The sequence below is a fragment of the Carcharodon carcharias genome, chromosome 16 (assembly GCF_017639515.1).
Source record: "Carcharodon carcharias isolate sCarCar2 chromosome 16, sCarCar2.pri, whole genome shotgun sequence".
NCBI lineage: Eukaryota > Metazoa > Chordata > Chondrichthyes > Lamniformes > Lamnidae > Carcharodon > Carcharodon carcharias.
Window position 1 is genome coordinate 121,729,489 of NC_054482.1, and position 21,893 is coordinate 121,751,381.

General features: G+C 45.1%; 1 protein-coding gene across 1 annotated transcript in view; it reads left to right on the plus strand.

Annotated features, from left to right (window-relative positions):
* Positions 1 to 21,893, plus strand: part of col11a1a (collagen, type XI, alpha 1a) — a 682,771-nt gene that overhangs the window by 655,061 nt on the left and 5,817 nt on the right. The window contains exons 56-64 of the mRNA XM_041208311.1: positions 7,769 to 7,876; positions 7,984 to 8,037; positions 8,938 to 8,991; positions 9,167 to 9,274; positions 12,238 to 12,291; positions 14,149 to 14,184; positions 15,565 to 15,618; positions 16,916 to 17,165; positions 19,900 to 20,012. Of these exons, the coding sequence (XP_041064245.1) occupies positions 7,769 to 7,876; positions 7,984 to 8,037; positions 8,938 to 8,991; positions 9,167 to 9,274; positions 12,238 to 12,291; positions 14,149 to 14,184; positions 15,565 to 15,618; positions 16,916 to 17,165; positions 19,900 to 20,012 (831 nt within the window). The remainder of the gene's footprint in view (positions 1 to 7,768; positions 7,877 to 7,983; positions 8,038 to 8,937; positions 8,992 to 9,166; positions 9,275 to 12,237; positions 12,292 to 14,148; positions 14,185 to 15,564; positions 15,619 to 16,915; positions 17,166 to 19,899; positions 20,013 to 21,893) is intronic.

Consider the following 21,893-nt stretch of genomic DNA (forward strand, 5'->3'; position numbering starts at 1 on the left):
TGCACCAGCTCCCAGTCCTACTCCACCCACAATCACTTGCAACTGCAAATACTTTCCTCAGTATGAATGGGAAGCTTGGTGGTGGGTCCTGGTGAGACACTTGATGAGAGAATATCTGCTTCCAGGTTGCAGAGATCCAGCCTCCCAGTTTCTATGTTGCAACAGTCACATAAACCTTGCTTATAAAACTCCATTGTTCTTGCTCGTGTTCATGACAATTAATGCCATGGACATGGAGCTAGTATAAGTAAGAAGATTGTATTGGAGAAATTAATGGGACTAAAAGTTGATCAGTCCCTGGGATCTGATATTCTACATCCCAGTGTTGAAAGCGGTTTCGATAGAGATAGTGGATGCATTGGTGGTCATTTTCCAAAATTCTATAGATTCTGGAATGGTTCCTGAAGATTGGAAGATAGCAAATGTCAGCCCACTATTTAAGAAGGGAGGGAGAGAGAAAACAGGGAACTACAGACCTGTTAATGTTAGACCTGTTAATGCCAGCCCACTATTTAAGAAGGGAGCGAGAGAGAAAAGAGGGAACTACAGACCAGATAGTGTCACATCAGTAGTAGGGAAAATGCCAGAATCTATTATTAAGGATGTGATATATTGGATACTCATATAATAATGATCTGATTGGGCACAGTCAACATGGATTTGCAAATGGGAAATCATGTTTGATTAACTTGGAGTTTTTTGAGCATGTTACTAGAAATATTGGTAAAGGAGAGTCCATGAGTGTAGTATACTTGGATTTTCAGAAGCTTTTAAAAAGGTTCCCCCACAGGAGGCTGATTAGCAAAATAAAAGCATACGGGATAGGAGACAATATACTGGCATGGATTACGGATTAGCTAACAGGCAGAAAACAGAGAGTAGGAATAAACGGGTCATTCTCGCATTGACAGGCTGGATCTAGTGGGGTACCACAAGGATCAGTACTTGGGCCCCAGCTGTTCATAATATATATCAACGATTTGGATGTGGGGACCAAATGTAATATTTCCAAGTTTGTGGATGATACAAAACTAGGTGGGAATGTGTGTTGTGAGAAAGATGTAAAGCGGCTACAGGAGGATTTGGACAGACTTGGTGAGTGGGCAAGAACATGGCAGATGGAATATAATGTGGAAAAATGTGAGGTTATCCACTTTGGTAGGAGGAACAGGTGTGCAGTGAATTTCCTAAATGGTAAGAGATTAGGAAGTGTAGATGTACAAAAGGACCTGGGTGTCCTTATCCATAAGTCACTGAAAGCTAACATTCAGGTGCAGCAAGCAATTAGGAAGCTAATGGAATGTTAGTCTTTATCGAAAGAGGATTTGAGTACAGGAGTGGTGAAGTCTTGCTTCAATCGTATAGAAGCTTGGTTAGGCCACACCTGGAATAGTGTGTGCAATTTTGGTCCCCTTACCTCAGAAAGGATAATATTGCCATGGGGAGAGTGTAACAAAGGTTCACCAGGCTTGTTCCAGGGATGGCGGGACTGTCTTATGAAGAGAGATTAGGGAAACTGGGCCTGTATTCTCTAGAGTTTCGAAGAATGAGGTGAACCCATTGAAACTTACAAAATATTAAAGGAATAGACAGGGCAGATGCAGGTAAGATGTTTCCCCTGGTTGGGGAGTCTAACACCAGGGGACACAATTTCAAAATAAGGGGGAAGCCACTTAGGACCAAGATGAGGAAAAATGTCTTTACTCAGAGGGTTGTGAATCTTTGGGATTCTCTACCCCAGAGGGCCAGGGAAGCTCAGTCATTGAGTGTGTTTAAGGTGGAGATTGATAGATTCTGATTAACAATAACGTAAAGGGTTATGGGGATAATGTGGGTAAAAGGCATTGAAGTGTTTGATCAGCCATGATCGTATTGAATGTTGGAGCAAGCTTGATGGGCTGAATGGCCTACTCCTGTTCCTATGTTCCTAGTCTGGTTGTGTGATGTCACATGACTGATGCGATGGGGGTTTCTCTCCTATTGGTCTCCAGCATTACCTTGTATCAGTGACTTGCATTTTGGACCAGGGTCAGAGCATTGAGAGATTCGTCATAGATCAGCAGCCACACTTTGAGAACCACTGGTTTAGATCCAATTAAAAGGGAATCTGGATAAACAGATGAGGGAGAAAGGAATAGAAGTGTATGTTAATAGGGTGAGCTGAAGGGGGGGGAGAGGAGGCTCATGTGGTGCAGAAACCCCAGCACAGACACGTCCCCCTAATGGACACGTTCCCCCTAATGGACACATTCCCCTAATGGACACATCCCCCTAATGGACACATCCCCCTAATGGACACGTTCCCCCAATGGACACGTTCCCCCTAATGCACATGTCCCCCTAATGGACACGTCCCCCTAATGGACACATTCCCCTAATGGACACATCCTCCTAATGGACACATCCTCCTAATTGACACATCCTCCTAATGGACACATCCTCCTAATGGATACATTCCCCTAATGGACACTTTCCCCCTAATGGACTCTCGGCGAGGTTGGAAGAGAACACGTCTGGTTTCTCTCGGTGAGGATTGATGGGGATGTATCTGGTTACTCTCGGTGAGGATTGATGGGGATGTATCTGGTTTCTCTCGGTGAGGATTGATGGGGATGTATCTGGTTACTCTCAGTTAGGATTGATGGGGATTTATCTGGTTTCTCTCAGTGAGGATTGATGGGGATGTATCTGGTTACTCTCAGTGAGGATTGATGGGGATGTATCTGGTTACTCTCAGTTAGGATTGATGGGGATGTATCTGGTTACTCGCAGTGAGGATTGATGGGAATGTATCTGGTTTCTCTCAGTGAGGATTGATGGGGATGTATCTGGTTTCTGTCAGTGAGGATTGATGGGGATGTACCTGGTTTCTCTCGGTGAGGATTGATGGGGATGTATCTGGTTTCTCTCAGTGAGGATTGATGGGGATGTATCTGGTTTCTCTCGGTGAGGATTGATGGGGATATATCTGGTTACTCTCAGTGAGGATTGATGGGGATGTATCTGGTTTCTCTCGGTGAGGATTGATGGGGATGTATCTGGTTTCTCTCAGTGAGGATTGATGGGGATGTATCTGGTTTCTCTCGGTGAGGATTGATGGGGATGTATCTGGTTACTCTCGGTGAGCATTGATGGGGATGGGCCTGGTTACTCTCGGTGAGGTTGCTAGAGAATGCGTCTGGTTTCTTTCCATTTCTTTATAAAGAACCCGGTTTAATGTTGTTCTGTGATTATTTTAAGACGAAAAATGCAAAGTACCTTTGGTGGTACTGGCAGAAAGACTGGGGGTTACTGATATAAGAATGCAACAAGGTGACTCTGGTTAATGGAGACAATTGTATTTCTAATTATTGCACATTTGAAATGCTGAGTTATATTCTGGATAATGTGACCTTTGTTGACCTGAGTAAATAAGATGTAAATTGGGCTTAACAGTGTTATAATGCAGTCTAGCATCAGCACACTGAGCAGCTCTTAATTGAATCAGTGGGCGTGCTTTAACAGTGAGTTTTTCATGGCTTAATCCCTCAATTAGACATGGAAACACTGCCCTTCTCCCTACCTTACACTGCAGTGATACATGGGTTACAGACAAATAAGAGGAGTCTGAATGAGACATGAGCCAGACTTATTGAACACACTTTAGTCACTTTTCAAACTGAGGCCAAGAGCAAAGGAATTAGACTCCGTGCTATTGGTGTGGAACATAACCTTTCAGGAGACAGGAAGCACTAAATTTGGTGCAAGATTCACATGGATGGTGGGTCTGAGAACTTCTACCTATCAGGAAAGGTTGAACAGGCTGGGACCCTTTTAGAGCTGGAGAGCCATTTCGGGTTCTCTGTAGAGGAATCCAGTCAGTCCCATTCCCTTGTTCTATGCCCGTAATCCTGCCAGTTTATTTCCTTTATCCGCCCCTCCCTGGGCTGAATTTTACTTGCCCTCAGTGGACACCCCTGGGGGGTAGGGCACATAAAATAGGGAGGGTACCCATCCCACCACCTTCCTGCCCACCCCCAAGCTCACCCCCATAATAAGGACATGCGGGCAGGTGCTGAAATTGTCAGCCTGCCCGCTAGATTTAAATGAATAATCTAGGGTCAATTAGGTTCATTATTAAACCAATTGACCCTGTTAATATGCTGCCCATGTTATAAAGCGTTTGGCATTGGCAGCTGGGCATGAGCAGGGAGCCCAATTGTTTTTTTCACTGAAATGTTTAAAGGGCAGGTCGGAATGAGGGTGGTCACTCTTCCAGGACCGCCCTCTTCCAATCGAGGGGCAGCCCCCACTGAGGTCGAACGCCACTTCCTTCCTACTCACTTACTCCCTTAAACCTACCTCTTCCCCTCTGCCCCACTCTCTAACCTACACAATCCCTCCCGCCCAAGCCTCTGGACCTACCTGCTCCGGGGATCCATGGGCCTCGCTCTTTTACATCTGCAGTCCCAACTGCGGCCACTAGCCCCCTCCTGGCGCTGCTGAGACTGGCTGAGTTGCCAACCAATCTGATTGGCCAGCAGTTCCAAAGGGCGGGATTTCCTCCCCAGTGAGCAGCGGAAACCCCACCCTCATTAGCGCCTGGGGCGGGTCAGCGGGTGGAGCATGTCGGTTCCACACCGACCTTGTTTCTGGTGGGGGGGAGTGGGGGCGGGGGTGGGCCGTGTGCCATCTGCAACCCCCACCACCCTCCCATGTCATTCTGTCCATTGAAGGGGGGGCCTGATAGCGGCCTCCAAATGTATGAAAGGGTTTGATAGGGTAGATGTGGAGAAGATGTTTCCACTTGTTGTGGAGACCAGAACTAGCAGCCATCAATATAAGACAGTCGCTAATAAATCCAATGGGGAATTCAGGAGAAACCTCTTTACCCAGAGAGTGGGGAGAATGTGGAACTGGCTCCCACAGGGAGTGGTTCAGGTGAATAGTATCGATGTATTTAATGGGGAAGCTGGATAAACACATGAGGGAGAAAAGAATAGTCTTTGGAATTCCCTACTCCAGAGAGCTGTAAACATTTGGTCACTGAGTGTGTTTAAAGCAGAGGTTGGCAGATTTCTAAATACCAGTGACCTAAAGGGATTTGGGGATAGTGTGGAGAAAAAGGCATTGATGTGGTTGATCAGCCATGACTGTAACAAATGGTGAAGCAGGCTCAATGGGCTGAGCGGCCTTATCCTGCTCCTATGTCCCTATGAATAGAAGGCTATCTTGACAGGGTGAGATGAAGAGGGGTGGGAGCAGGCTTGACAGGGTGAGATGAAGAGGGGTGGGAGCAGGCTTGACAGGGTGAGATGAAGAGAGGTGGGAGCAGGCTTGACAGGGTGAGATGAAGAGAGGTGGGAGCAGGCTTGACAGGGTGAGATGAAGAGGGGTGGAAGCAGGCTTGACAGGGTGAGATGAAGAGGGGTGGGAGCAGGCTTGTGTGGAGCATAAATGCCCATTGTGGATCAGAGAGGCCGAATGGGCTGATTCTGTGCTGTAGATATTAGGTAATTGGAGACATGACGTGTGGTGAGTGGAGCGAGTTTGGGAGGAATAGGTGACTTTGGACCTATGTCCGAGTACAATTCTGCTGCTGCTGATGGCCCACAGCACCTCATGGATACCCAGTCTTGAGTTGCTAGTTCTGTGTGAAATCTATCCCATTTAGCACGGTGGTAGTGCCACACAACACGATGGAGGGGATCCTCAATGTGAAGACAGGATTTCATCTCCAGAGTGACTGTGCAGTGGTCACTCCTACTGATAATGTCATGGTGCATCTGCAGCAGGCAGGTTGGTGAGGGTGAGGTCAAGTATGTTTTCCCCTCTTGTTCCCTCACCACCTGCCGCAGACCCAGTCTAGTGGCTATGTCCTTGGCCAGCTCGGTCAGTAGTGGTGTTACTGAGCCACTCTTGGTGATGGACATTGAAGTCCCCACCCAGAGTACATTCTGTGCCCTTGCCACCCTCAGTGCTTCCTTCAAGTGGTGTTCAACATGGAGGGGCACTGATTCATCAGCTGAGGGAGGGCGGTACATGGTAATCAGCAGGAGGTTTCCTTGTCCATGTTTTACCTGATGCTATGAGACTTCATGGGGTCCAGAGTTGATGTTGGGGCCTCCCAGGGCAACTCCCTCCTGACTGTATACCCTGTGCCCCCACCTCTGCTGGGTCTGTCCTGCCGGTGGGACAGGACATACCCTGGGATGGTGATGGTGGTGTCTGGGACATTATCTGTAAGGTATGATTCTGTGAGGATGACTATGATAGGCTGTTGCTTGACTAGTCTGTGAGACCGCTCCCCCAATTTTGGTACTAGCCCCCAGATGTTAGTAAGAAGGACTTTGCAGGGTTGACAGGGCTGAGTTTACCGTTGTTGTTTCCAGTGCCCCGGTCAATGCCGGGTGGTCATTCCTTTTTTGTGACTTTGTAGTGGTTTGTTATAACTGAGTGTCTGGCTCGGCCATTTCAGAGTCAACCACATTGCTGTGGGTCTGGAGTCACATGTAGGCCAGACCAGGTAAGGATGGCAGATTTCCTTCCCTAAAGGACATTAGTGAACCAGGTGGGTTTTTACAACAATCAGCAATGATTTCATGGTCGTTATTGGACTTTTAATTCCAGATTTTTAATGAATTTAGTTTTTACCCATCTGCCGTGGTGGGATTTGAACCCTGGTCCTCAGAGCATTACCCTGGGTCTCTAGATCTCTAGTCCAGTGACAATACCACAATAGCCCAGCCTCCCCTCAAAGGTCAGAGAGCTGAGGAAGCACAGACATTGAGCATGTTTAAGGCAGAAAGCGATAGATTTCTGGAGACTAATGACATTAACGCATATGGAGACAGTGTGAGAAAGTGGTATTGAGGTAGATGGTTAAACATGATCTGTTTGAGTAGCAGGACTGGCTCGATGGGCCGAATGGTTTACTCCTGCTCTCATGTTCCAATAAGGAAAAAAATCTCTTGCCCTGGCCCCTTAGTGAGATGTTGACACTACTGGAAATTTCAAACAGTTCCAGTGACCGAATGTGGAGCCAATCCCAATTAATAGCCAAGCATTGAGCAGAAACTGAACGGGACTAGCCACATAAATACTGTGGCTACAAGAGCAGGTCAGAGGCTAGGAATCGTGCGGTGAGTAACTCACCTCCTGGCTCCTCAAAGCTTGTCCACCATCTACAAGACACAAGTCAGGAGTGTGATGGAATACTCCCCACTTGCCTGGATGAGTGCAGCTCCCACAACACTCAAGCAGCTTGACACTGTCCAGTCCACTTGATTGGCATCCCTTCCACAAACATTCACTCTCTCCACCACTGACGCACAGTAGCAGCAGTGTGTACCATCTACAAGATGCACTTAGGAACTCACCAAGGCTCCTTAGACAGCACCTTTCAAACCCATGACCACTACCATCTAGAAGGACAAGGGCAGCAGATAGATGGGAACACCACCACCTGGAAGTTCCCCTCCAAGTCACTCACCATCCTGACTTGGAAATATATCACCGTTCCTTCACTGTCACTGGGTCAAAATCCTGGAACTCCCTCCCTAACAGCACCGAGGGTGTACCTACACCCCATGGATTGCAGCGGTTCAAGAAGGCAGCTCACCACCACCTTCTCAAGGGCAATTAGGGCTGGGCAATAAATGCTGTTCCATAAATAAATGAAAAAAAAACATTGCCCTGAAATCTGTCAAGCCATAAACCCCTGATAAGTGTGAAGTGTTGACAAGAAATTGATTGTAATGCTGACCTTTGACCTCCTTTCTTGACCCAGGGTGAAGCAGGTGCAGAGGGACCTCCAGGTAAGACTGGCCCAGTGGGACCTCAGGGACCTCCAGGAAAATCAGGCCCTGAGGGTTTACGAGGAATTCCTGGCCCTGTTGTAAGTACAAACATGGAAACCACCAGAAGCCTTTGACGTTATAATTGGATTTTGATATTAGATGGAATTGACGTGGAATAATTGTACAAAAATGATCTACTTTGTAGGGTGAACAAGGTCTCCCTGGACCACCTGGTCAAGATGGACCACCAGGACCAATTGTAAGTGAATATTTTGTGTTGCTGTTTTATTGTCTGACTGTAGAAAAGCATCAGAACCACACGGCCTACCAATTGACTTCTTTCCTCAACATTTGAAATAGTGAAGCTACCACTTAAATTCATAAAGTGTCTTCAGCACAGTAACACCCAAAGTGCCTCACAAGAGCAGAGGCGGAGAGGTTTGGGGAGTGAATTTAAGAGTTAAGCTCCAGACTTCTGAAGGCACTGCCACCAATGGTGCGGCGAATAAGATCAAAAATACACAAGAGGCCAGAATTGGAGGAGTTAATCCTCCATCATTTTAATGTTATAAGCAGAATTTTATGAACTCTAGCTTGTTACACTTTATATTTTTGTACAAGTCATGTGGAGTTATGAGCTCATTAGCTGAATGATAGAATACACTCCGGACAAGTCCAGATTTCCACGGTCCCCATCAAACACTCCCAGGACAGGTACAGCACGGGGCTAGATACAGAGTAAAGCTCCCTCTACACTGTCCCCATCAAACTCTCCCAGGACGGGAACAGCACCGGGTTATACAGAGTAAATCTCCCTCTGCACCATCCCCATCAAACTCTCCCAGGACGGGAACAGCACCGGGTTATACAGAGTAAAGCTCCCTCTACACTGTCCCCATCAAACACTCCCAGGACAGGTACAGCATGGGGTTAGATACAAAGTAAAGCTCCCTCTACACTGTCCCCATCAAACACTCCCAGGACAGGTACAGCACGGGGTTAGATACAGAGTAAAGCTCCCTCTACACTGTCCCCATCAAACACTCCCAGGACAGGTACAGCACGGCGTTAGATACAGAGAATAATCGCCAGTTGTTGATTGGGGCCTGGTTTGAGAAGACCATGTGTGTGCGATTCTAATTGAATCTTCTTGCTCTAGGGCCCTCCTGGTTTGCCCGGATTGAAGGGGGTTCCAGGAAACAAGGGTGAGAAGGTGAGTGAGTTTGATGCTGTGATTTGTTAATCTGCTGTTTGTTACTTGCGAGTCTGAATTCTTGTGCTTGAGTACATGTTAAACACAAGACTTTCTTCATATTAAAATCACTCATTTGCAAATTAAATGAATGAAAATATTGAAGATGCTCAGATGGATGTTTTGTTTGTGGTAGGGCCATCCAGGTCTAATTGGGCTGATCGGACCTCCAGGTGAACAGGGTGAGAAAGGAGACAGAGGACTGCCTGGGCCACAGGGAACCCCAGGAATCAAAGGAGACATTGTAAGCAAATCCTATAAATTATTGCTTTAGTAAGACATTCGGTTGTAGGCTCACACTGAGATCATATTCTCTGCTGCACAAAATGCAGCTTTACACAAAATGTCTTGCATTTCTATAGTGCCTTTCACCAGCTCAGGATGTCCCAAAGTACATTACAGCCAATGAAATGCTTTTAAAATAAGGGCACTCACATAATTCAGGAATTGCAGTGGCTATTTTTTACACAGCAAGATCCCACAAATAACAATGTGACAGTGACCACTCAGTGCGAGTACTGGAGGGCCTTGCAGAGGACACTCAGCCTCGATTGTGAAGCAACTGTAGAAAGATGACACCAACAGTCTGTGATGAGTAAATGTTTCATTTGATCTCAGTGGATTTGTTTGAGGGAGGAATCTTGGCCAAGGCTAAAGGTTACATCTCCTGCTCTTCCTTCAAACTGACTATGGGATCTTTAACATACAATTCAACCACTGGTGTAGGCCTTCTCTTTAACACCTCTGACAGTGCAGCACTCCCTCAGTACTCACCCTCTGACAGTGCAGCACTCCCTCAGTACAGACCCTCTGACAGTGCAGCACTCCCTCAGTACTGACCCTCTGACAGTGCAACACTCCCTCAGTCTTGACACTCTGACAGTGCAGCACTTCCTCATTACTGACCCTCTGACAGTGCAGCACTCCCTCAGTACTGACCCTCTGACACTGATGCGGTCAAACAGGGGGTATATTAAGGAGAACAGGTAATATTTCTGGGCTAGTAATCCAGTGGCCTTGATACATGAGTTAAATCCAGCCAGGCAGCTAAGGGTGTTTAAATTGAAATGAATAAATTGGTATAAAAAGCTCCCCTCAGTAATAGTAACAATGGGAGAACCAGATTCCTGTTTAAACCTAATCGCTTCACCAATGTCCTTTAGGGAAAGAAGTCTACCATGCCTATCCAGTCTGTGACTCCAGATCCACAGCAATGTGGCTGATTCTGAACTGACCTACATACCAACATATGAATTAGGAACAGGAATGGCCACTCAGCCCCTTGAGCCTCCATCATTCAATAAGATCATGGATGTTCTGAATGTATCATCAACCCCACATTCCTGCCGACCCCCGATAACCTTTCACCCCTTTGCATATCAAGATTCTATCTAGTTCTGCCTTAAAAATATCCAAAGACTCTGCTTCCACCACCTTTTGAGGAAGAGAGTTCCAAAGATTCACAAGCCTCTGAGAGAAAAAAATTCTCGTCATCTGTGTCTGAAATGGGTGACCCCTTATTTTTAAACAGTGACCCCTAGTTCTAGATTCTCCAACAAGAGGAAACATCCTCTCCATATCCCCCCTGTCAAGATCCCTCAGGATCTTAAAGGTTTCAATCAAGTCACCTCTTACTCTTCTAAACTCCAGTGGATACAAGCCTAACCTGTCCAGCCTTCCCTCATAACCCTCCCATTCCTGGTATTAGTCTAGTAAACCTTCTCTGATCTGCTTCTAATGCGTTTATATCCTTGTTTAAATAAGGAGACCAATACTGTACACAATATTCCAGATATAGTCTCACCAATGCCCTGTACAACTGAAGCATAACCTCCCTACTTTTGTAATCAATTCCCCTCACAATAAATGATAACATTCTATTAGCTTTCCTAATTACCTGCTGTACCTGCATACTAACCTTTTGTGATTCATGCACTAGGACACCCAGATCCCACTGAATCTCAAAGCTCTGCAATCTCTCACCGTTTAGATAATAAGCTTCTTTTTCATTCTTTCTGCCAAACTGGACAACTTCACATTTGCCCACATTATACTCTATGTTACAGATCTTTTCCCACTCACTTTACCTGTCAATGTCCCTTGTAGTCTCCTTATGTCCTCTTCGCAATTTACTTTCCTACCTATCTTTGTGCCTTCAGCAAACCTAGCCACCTTTCCTTTGGTCCCTTCATCCAAGTCATTTGTAGAAATTATAAAGAGTTGATGCCCCAGCACTGATCCCTGTGGCACACCACTCGTCACAGCCTTCCTCACTCTATTGTCCCCTACTACCACTGCATTTGTTTGTGCTCCCCCCACTTGAATTATTTCCTGTACCAGGGGCCATAGTCAGTTTGCCCATCCACCCTGCAGCCCCCACTCTCATCCAAACAAGCTGAGAGAACCTCAAACCTGTTGAAAAATTAGAGGCTCACACTCCTACACTCGTGCCCTCTGGGATGTTATTGAATGGTGGAGCAGACTCGAGGAGTCAAATGGTCAACCGCTGCTCGTGTTTCTTCAGTTCTAACGTTCCTGCCTTATGGCTGTTTTCTGCATTTGGTGGAACAGGTTCAAGGAGCTGCATGGCCTCCTTCTTCTGTTAGGTCCTTAGCATCTGTTTGAGGATCCACTCGCTGCTTGATTTGCTCTATGGAAGTCAGTACCCACATTTTTATCAAGCTAAGTCTGGAGTTTAAAAGAAAATGAGAATTCCGATAATGCATTGGACTGGGTACAAGTGGAGATACGAGTATTCTCTTTACATCACTGAAGGAAACTGAGATTTTAATCATAACAATGTGCATTTATATAGCACCTTTAACAGAGCAAAATTTTTCAAAGTGCTTCACAGGAGATATTTGGACAAGTGACCAAATATTTGGTCAAAAGGGTCGGTTTTAAGATGTGTCTTAAAAGAGGAAAGAGAGAGAGAGGAAGGGAATTACCATGGTCCAGACGGCTGAAGGAACAGCCACCAATAAGGGAACAATTAAAATTGGCGGTGCTCAAGAGGCCAGAATTGGAGGAGCCCAGAGGCCTCGGAGGGATGTCAGGTTTGGGCTGATGACTGAGGTCATCATGACCTGGAAACAAAACTTTGATACCGAAAAATTTAGCATTATTTAAATTTCATCCCCAAACAAATGCCTCAGGTTTGATGATGTTTCACTGCTCATGTGTTCTGTCTTTTCTGTTTCTTCCTAGGGCATTACTGGAGCTTCAGGACCCATTGGTCCCCCCGGACCTCCTGGTTTACCTGTAAGTGAAAAAGAGAGAAACTTTAAGCTATTTCTCATAAACAGGACTCTTGATTTTCAGCATTCAGAACGTGACATTGACTCCAGGACAAGAGTGTAACAGGAGACAGAGAGTAGTGGTTAATGGATGTTTTTTGGGCTGGAGGAAGGTTTGTTGTGGAGTTTCCCCTGATACATATATATATATATATATATATATATATAAAATATGATCTAGATCTCGGTATACAGGGGACAATTTCAAAGTTGTAGATGATACGAAACTTGGAAGCATTGTAAACTGTGAGGAGGACAGTGTAGAACTTCGAAAGGACATAGACAAGTTAGTGGAATGGGCCAGTGGATGAAGTTCAATGCAGAGAAATGTGAAGTGATTTATTTTTGTAGGAAGAACATGGAGAGACAATATAAAATAAATGGTACAATTCTAAAGAGGATGCAGGAGCAGAGGGAGCCAGGGGTATATGTTCATAAGTCATTGAAAGTGGCAGGACAGGTGGAGAGAGCAGTTAATAAAGCATATAGTACCCTGGGCTTTACTAATAGGGGCATAGTCTACTAGAGTAAGGAGATTATGTTGAACTTGTATCAGTCACTAGTTTGGCCTCAGCTGGAGTATTGCACTGCACTTTAGGAAGGATGTGAAAGCACTGGAGAGAGTGCAGGAAAGATTCACGAGAATGGCTCCAGGGATGAGGAACTTCACTTTGAAGATAGATTGGAGACGTTGGGACTGTTTTCCTTGGAGGAGAGAAAGTTGAGGAGATTTGATCGAGGTGTTCAAAATCATGAGGGGTTTGGACAGAGTAGATATGGAGAAACTGTTCCCATTGGTGGAAGGATCAAGAACGAGAGGGCACAGATTTAAAGTAATTAGTGAAAGAAGCAAAAATTACATGAGGGGAAACGCTTTCACACAGCGACTGGTTAGGATCTGGAATGCGCTGCCTGAGCATGTGGTGGAGGCAGGTTCAACTGAAGCATTTGAAAGGGAATTAGATTGTTATCTGAAAAGGAGGAATGTGCAGGATTACAGGGAGAAGGTGGGAGCAGCACTAAGCGAATTGCTCATTCAGAGAGCCGGTACAGACACAATGGGCCAAATGGCCTCCTGTGCTGTAACAATTCTGTGACAGGACATAATTCCCCTGCTCTCCTTCAAAACACTGACGCGGGATCTTTAGCATCAATACTAGAGGACAGAAAGGGCTTTGGTTTAACTGAGAGCTTACAGCTATCAGGAAAGGCTGAACAGGCTGGGACTCTTCCCTCTAGAAAAGAGGGGTCACCAGATAGAGGCTTTTCAAATTATGGAAGGCATTGGTGGGTTAAATGTAGAGATAATGTTTTCACTTGTGGGGAAAACCAGAACTAAAGGCCAGAAATATAAGAAATCCAACTGGGAAACGTCTCTACCCAGAGAGTGGGGAGAATGTGGAACTCATTCCTACAGGGAATGGTTCAGGTGAGTAGTGTTGATGTGTTTAATGGAGAAGCTGGATAAACACATGAGGGAGAAAGGAACAGAAGAATCTGCTGATAGGGGGAGATGAAGAAGGGGTGGGAGGAGGCTCGTGTGGAGCAGCAGCACCAGCACGGAGCAGATGGGCCGAATGGCCTGTTTCTGTGCTGTAAGCACTGTGCCAGTCTGTGCTTGGAAATCAGGATTCTTTTCATTGCTTCTGGAACACTCCCTGCATAATAGGACCAATGGCTTAATGTAAAATGTTGCAGTGTGATTTGTCACTGAACAGTGATTGAATCAGTCGCTCTTACAGAGCAGCAGGACCTCAGTGAATCTGTTTGTGAAATGGTCTCGGCTTTGAGGAGTTTCTGAATTCTGTCTGTTTGATCACAGGGTCCACTGGGTCCAAAGGGTTCGAAGGGTTCGACGGTAAGTGATAACACACTTTTCCTGTTTCTTTCCTCTTCAAAATCATTGAGCCGGATTTTCACTATGGAGGTGGTTAGCTTGAGTCTGGAAATTTCCCAACCCACTAGATCCACCTCGGTAAAAAGTGCCTCAATGCACATAATGTTCACTCCAGGGGGCTGGGGGAAGGATAGGGTTTGGTCCATCAACCCTGAAAGCAGATCCTGAGCAGGCAGGACTGATTAGAATACCCACCTCAGCTCTCTGGGTATTTGCCCCAATTGTATTAGAAGCTATTATGGCCCTTTCACCCTCAGCATCCCCTCACACCTCCGTGCCTCCCATCCACCCTCTATGCCCCCTCAAAGCCCCAATTTTTTTATATTCATTCACGGGATGTTGGCTTCGCTGGCTGGGCCAGCATTTATTGCCCTTGAGAAGGTGGTGGTGAGCTGCCTTCTAGAACCACTGCATTCCATGTGGTGTAGGTACACCCACAGTGCTGTTAGGGAGGGAGTTCCAGGATTTTGATGCAGTGACAGTGAAGGAACGGAGATATATTTCCAAGTCAGGATGGTGAGCCATTCACCAAGTATCCACCATGGGATCGCCAAAGGAGCCATGTGGAGATGAAAGAAAAAAGCTTCTAAAAACCTTATGCGCACTTGATAGTGAGAAAATACTCCCATTATTGAAATCTATTCAAAACTTTTAAATCCCCCCCCTTGTTGTTAAATTCTTATGAAACACAAAAAAATCTTCTATTCAGACCCCACATCAAAGACAGCTAATCTATTAATAGCTTCTTTAAATTGTCAATCAAACTGTGAACTAGAACCCCCTGCTGAGAAAATTACAGCTTTTGGAACTTAACCAAGCATTCATAATGACATAATAATAGCCCTTCGTGAAATGTCAACAAATAACTCTATTGAAACTGCATGACCAGATGCTAATGATATCTCCTATCCTACACCAGATGTACTGTCAATCAAAACAGTTTTCTTTTAACGTTGTGACAGCTTCAGCTTGTTTTTTTTAATGTTTGAAGAGTAGGACACTTAAACAGAGCTTATCCTCCCATCAAGAGTGTTTACATCTACTCTATTTCATGCTGTGGGTTAAGGCCCTTGCAACAGACTACAAAAGCTCTTGCACTAAATTCAAATGGCCCTGCTGAGTTTGGGTGTTACCCCTCTGTGTTCATCACGACCCACCCCTTCCTCCTGCAGGCAAAAATGGGATCTGTTGGAAACAGGTTAGGACAAATTCAGGTCCCGTGGGCCATCTTTACAGGCTGCAGAGTCTTTGTGATTCGGTGAAAATCTGGTTCCACTGTGTGCATGTTTTCTGTGTGTCCCTCAAGTTGCTAAGCCTTTGTCTGCCTGTGTTTGATTCCAGGGTCCTGCTGGTCAGAAAGGAGATACCGGTTTAATTGGACTTCCTGGACCTCCGGTAAGTTTCAATATGACTCTGGGGAATGGTGATGGTTAAGTATTCGCTCAGTGAAAATGTTGGTTCAGAGCTTTACTCAAAAGAAAGCAGAATCTTAATCACCATTTTGGACAGGTTGAAAGAAGGAACTTGAATTTTTATTGTGCCTTTCAGAATCTCAGGACTCCCCAAAGTGCTTCCCAGCCAATGAAACGGGTTTAAATGTAGCCACTGCTGTGATAAAGGAAATTAATGAATTTTAAATTGTTTGTAACCCAATCCTCCTGCTAAATATTCATAGACAGATGCTAGAGAATCAAATCATTTCAGTATGTATAACTTTGTAATTTTTTACTCAATCTAAAATTAAACTCTGATCTCAAGTCTTACCCTCAAAATCCTGTATCTAGAAATGTTGACCTGTCTAATCTGGAAATATTCATTACTGAGTTTCACCAGGAGCTTACCTTTTAATCCCTCCTCTTTAAGAAACTTTGAAAGGTGTAGGGTTAGGGAGAAGGGTCAGTTTCTGGATTCATAATCTAGAGAATATTCTAGAAATGAAATGCTGGTCTAGTAAAAGTGACCATGTAGCTGTGAGATTGTCATTAAAATCTCCTTTAGGGAAGGAAATTCACTGCTCTCCATGTACCTCCAGCCCCAAACCAGCGTGGTTAACCCTTAACTGCTCTCTGGAGTGGCTTGGCAGGGCACTGTCATATTGAACATCAGGGATACAAGGGATGGGGGGCTAAATGCCAGTCTTGCCAACTATGCCTAGACTCCACCACAATTACACCACGTTTGCCAACTGGGCAGGCTCAAAGACTACAGGATCAGAGCACTGCTTGGTCAACCATGAACTTCCCTTTCTCTTTCATTGACTTGTTTATCCAAAACACCAAATGAGATTGTCCAACCCAGTGTGAAGATGGAATTGATTCATTTAATTCATCAACAAAAGAAACAGAGGGGGACATGAGGAGAATTCTCTTTACACAATGAGTTTTTGCAATCTGAAATGCACTCTCTGACTCTGACTCACACTCAAAGTACAGCACAGAGGGAGGCTATTCAGCCCATCATGCCTGTGTTGGCTTTTTGAGAGACCGATCCAATTAGCACTCCCCCTGCTCTTTCCACATAGCCCAGCAACTTTTCCCCTTCAAGTATTTATCCAATTCCCTTTTGAAAGTTATTATTGAATCTGCTTCCACCGCCCTTTCAGACAGTGCATTCACATAAGTTTTGATATCAGGCTTTGTTTTATTCTGAGGAAGGGTTTGATTGGCTCACCATTTTATTTGTTAACTTAAAGGGCCCACCAGGTGAGGTAATCCAGCCTCTGCCAATCCGGTCACCAAAGAAGACACGAAGATCTTCCGATGGGATGCAGGCAGACGAGAGGGACAACATCCTGGATTATACCAATGGCATGGAGGATATCTTTGGCTCTCTTGACAACTTGAAAATGGAAGTTGATCGAATGAAAAACCCAATGGGTACACACACCAACCCAGCTCGGACCTGCAAGGACCTCCAGCTATCTCACCCAGACTTCCCTGATGGTAAGTGAAGGAACATGAGGAGGCCATTTAGCCCTTTGAGCCTGCTCCTCCATTCACAAGCACAAGAGGAGGACATTTAGTAGCTTAGGCCTGTTCCACCAGTCAATAAATCATTGCCTGACCTACATGTTAACTCTATTTACTCTCCTTCTCTCTAAATCCCTTGAAGAAATCTGTCACAAAAAGAAATCTATCAATCTCAGTCTTGAAAACTCCACCAGCTTCCAGACCTCCTATTTTGGGTAGGGGAGAGTCCCAGATTTCTACTCTGTTTTTGTGTGAGGAACTGTTTGTTGATATCTTCCCTGAGCAGCCTCGCTTGGATTTTTAAGTTCTACCCCCTTGTTTTGGACTCCACTCCCCACCACCTCCTACCCCCCCAACAGCCCCCCCCCCCCCCACCCCTCCCCCCCCCCCACCCCCCCACCACACCCCCCCCCCACCCCTCCCCCCGCCCCCCCCCCCCCCCACCCCCCCACCACCCAAGCCCACTATTCACCCCCACCACCTCCCACACCCACACCAGAGGAAATAGTCTCTTCCTCATGACCTTATCATCTCCTTTAGTCATGGCAAGAGTACCTGATCAGGTCATCTTGCAATCCTTTCCACTCGATACAATGCAGCTTCAGCCTACAGCCTACAGAATAACTACAGCTATTCGAGAAGGCAACTCACCAAATCCTTCTCAATCACAGAATCATAGTGTTGTTCTGGCACAAAAGGAGGCTATTCGGCCTATCATGCCTGCACAGCTGTCCCACTGAGCAATTCTCTTAGTTCCATCCACCGCTTTCTCCCAGTAACCCTGCTTTCTTCCTTTTCAGGTAACACTCTAATTCCCTTTTGAATGTTTCAGTTGAACCTGCCCCCACCACATTCTCCGGCAGTGCATTCCAGACCTTATCCACTCACTGTGGGGAAAGGTTTTTTCCTTATGTCACTGTTCCTTCTTTTGCCAATTACTTTAAATCTGTGCCCTCTTGTTCTCGATTCTTTCATGAGTGCAGAACAGCTTCTCCCTATCTACACTGTCCAGACCCTCATGGTTTTGAACACCTCGATTAAATCTCCTCTCAGCCCACTTCGCTCCAAGGAAACAGTGCTAACTTCTCCAATCTGTCTTCAAAACTGAAGTTCCTCATCCCTGGAGCCATTCTTGTTAATCTTTTCTGTACTCTCTCCAGTGCCTTTACATCCTTCCTAAAATGTGGTGCCTAGAACTGTACACCATACTCCAGCTGAAGCTGACTTAGTGTCTTATACAAGTTCAGCATGACCTCCCTGCTCTTGTACTCTATGTCCCTATTAATAAAGACCAAGATTTATGGTTTATTAACTGCTTGCTCAACCTGTCCCACCATCTTCAATGATTGATGCTCATATACACCCAGGTCCCTCTGCTCCTGCACCCCCTTTAGAGTTGAACCCCTTTTTTTATATATATTGGCTGATCACTATTCCAGGATCATCCTGGGATCTGACGGCAACCTCCCCCACAGCTTGTTTTTCCATTGCAACTATCTCTCCCCTGTCCCCTGCACCCTCACATCCAAGAATAAATGCAAGGAGCTCAGGGTCTCTTTGTCAATAGGATCGAAGTGATCCAATCAGCTGCCTCTGCCACCTCCCTTCCTCTAATGCTCCCCTGCCTTAGTCTTCAACGTGCATCTTTCCCATCTCGTTGCCCAATACCAATGAGACTAGAGGTTATAAAAATAGTAAAAGGAAGTGAGAGATTTACCAGAATGGTTCCAGGGATAGCACTGAACAATCTCCCTGAGACATGGAGTTGCCTCAGGGAGATGAAGAAGATATTGAAAAAATTAATAAACAACAGAAAGATGTAATAAAGCATGCTCCATCACATGACTCTGTCACATGAGCAGGGACATGTTTTTAATTTAAAAAAATAAAGTTTTTATTTTATTTCAATTTGCTTTTGGAAACCTCACCCACGGTTTGACCTTTTCACCTGCCTGCCAACCATTAGGTTGAATGGGCAGCGAAAAATTAATGGCAATTGATAATTTAATGGCCTTAACAGGCCTTTTATTTGTCGCTGGGCGTGTTGCTGACTCCGGCGCACACCCACAATCGAACTACCGCGCAGCTGCGTGTTCACGTCAGCACGGTCTGCCGACATCATCGTGCGTCAGTTCACACTTGGTTGGGTCAGGTGAGCTCCCGCCCACCGAGCTAAAATTCCTGGCCTATGATTTTTTTGTACAAGGTCATTGCACTTAAAAAGAATTGTCATATAACAGCTGCAAAATCCCAGATGTATTGCCCTCTGGTGAGGAATGAGGAATAAAGGAACCTTCTGCTTTTCATACAGGAAGTTGGGAGTTCAGAAGCAGATAGCTATGTGTGTGTATTCTTAACAGTGACAAAACACTTCAAATGGTGATGGGATCATCATGATTAGGGGCTTTAGAGGCTTTTGATCCAGCTACTATGGACCTTGTAGTTTATGTCGAGCAAATTGAAAAGTTTTTCATTTTGAATGAGATTGAAGAGGTAAAGCAGGCCTCAGTGTTTCTTACAGTCATCGGAATGAAGAATTTCACTTTACTGAGGAATCTCTTTGCTCCTGACAAGCCAGCAGATAAGAGTCTGCTGTGTGTTTACGATGTGTTCTCTTTCATTATATTGATGGAGAGGCTGTACAGAGGAAGTAGAATTATTTTCACAGTGTAAGAATGTGTATTTTTTGTCCCTCTCCCTGCACCAGGTGAATATTGGATTGATCCTAATCAAGGATGTCACGGAGATTCTTTTAAGGTTTACTGCAACTTTACCAGTGGAGGGGAGACCTGCATCTACCCAGACATGAAATCAGAAGGGGTGAGTAACTTACTGTCTCACAACATCATATATAGCACATGAGGAAGCCATCCGATCCATGCTGGCTCTTTCAAAGAGTGAACCAACTATCCCCTTGGAGATTCATAAAATCAAAGAGTCATTACAGCTCAAAAGGAAGCCATTCCCAAAGTGTGATGAGCAGAACTGGATCCAGAGCAATAGTTCGATCACAGGTGTGCACTGGAGTCAGCAACACGCCCACCACTGGGGCTGAACAGAGCTTTGGAAAGGTTCAGAATAACTTCCCTGCTTTATGCTCCATGCCTCTGTTTGTGAAGTACAAAATCCCATATGCTTTGCTACCTACTCTCTCAACATGTCCTGCTACCTTCAAAGATCAATGCACATGAACCCCTAGGTCCCTTTGTCCTTGCACACTCTTTAAAACTGTTCCATTAAGTCTATGTTGCCTCTATGACTGCCCTTATCCCTTCTGCGAAAATATATCAGTTTACACTCCATCTGCCACTTGTACATACGAATCAGGAGCAGGAGTAGGACACTCGAACCTGCTCTGCCATTCAATAAAATCATGGCTGATCTGTGTAATCTCAACCCCTGCCATTCCTGTCTACCCCTGATAACCTTTCACCCCTTTGTTAATCAAGAATCTATCTCAATCTGCCTTAAAAGTATCCAAAGACTCTGTATCCATCGCCTTTTGAGGAAAAGAGTTCCAAAGACTCACAACCCCTTGAGAGAAGAGATTTCTCCCCATCTCTGTCTTAAATGAGCGACCCCCTATTTTTAAACAGTGACCCCTAGTTCTAGATTCTCCCACAAGAGGAAACACCCTCTCCACATCCACCCTGTCAAGACCCCTCAGGATCTTATATGCTTCAATTAAGTCACCTCTTACTCTTCTAAACTCCAGCGGATACAAGCCTAACCTGTCCTACCTTTCCCCAGAAGACAACCTGCCCATTCCTGGTATTAGACTAGTAAATGTCTGAACTGCTTCTAATGCATTTACATTTTTCTTTAAATAAGGAGACCAGCACTGTACACAATACTCCAGATGTGGTCTCACCAATGTCTGTACAACTGAAGCATAACCTCCCTACTTCTGTAATCAATTCCCCTCACAATAAATGATAACATTCTATAAGCTTTCCTAATTACCTGCAGCACCTGCAAACTAACCTTTTGTGATTCATGCACTAGGACACCCAGATCCTTCTGAATCTCAGAGCTCTGCAATCTCTCACCATTTAGATAATAAGCTTCTTTTTTATTCTTCTTGTCAAAATGAAATTTTCACATGTTATATTCCATTTGCCAGATCTTTGCCCATTTACTTAACCTATCTATGTCACTTTGTAGCTTCCTTCTGTCCTTTTCACAATTTACTTTCCTACCTATCTTTGTCTCGTCAGCAAATTTAGCCACCATCCTTTCTGTCCCTTCATCCAAGTCATTTATATACATTGTAAAAAGTTGAAGTCCCAGCACTGATCTCTGTGACACACCACTCACCACATCCTGCCAACCAGAAAATGACCCATTTATGCCAATTCTCTGTTTCCTGTTAGCCAGCCAATCTTCTATCCATGCTAATATGTTACCCCCTACACCATGAGCTTTTATTTTCCGTAATAACTTTTGATGTGGCGCCTTATCAAATGCCTTCTGGCAACCTAAGTACAGCACATCCACCGGTTCCCCTTTATCTGCAGCACATGTGGCTTCTTCAAAGAACTCCAATAAATTGGTGAAACATGATTTCCCTTTCACAAAACTTTGTTGACTCTGCCTGATTGCCTTGAATTTTTCTAAGTGCCCTGTTACAACATCTTTAATAATAGCATTTTCCCTCTGACAGATATTAGGCGAACAGGCTTAAAGTTTCCTGCTTTCTGT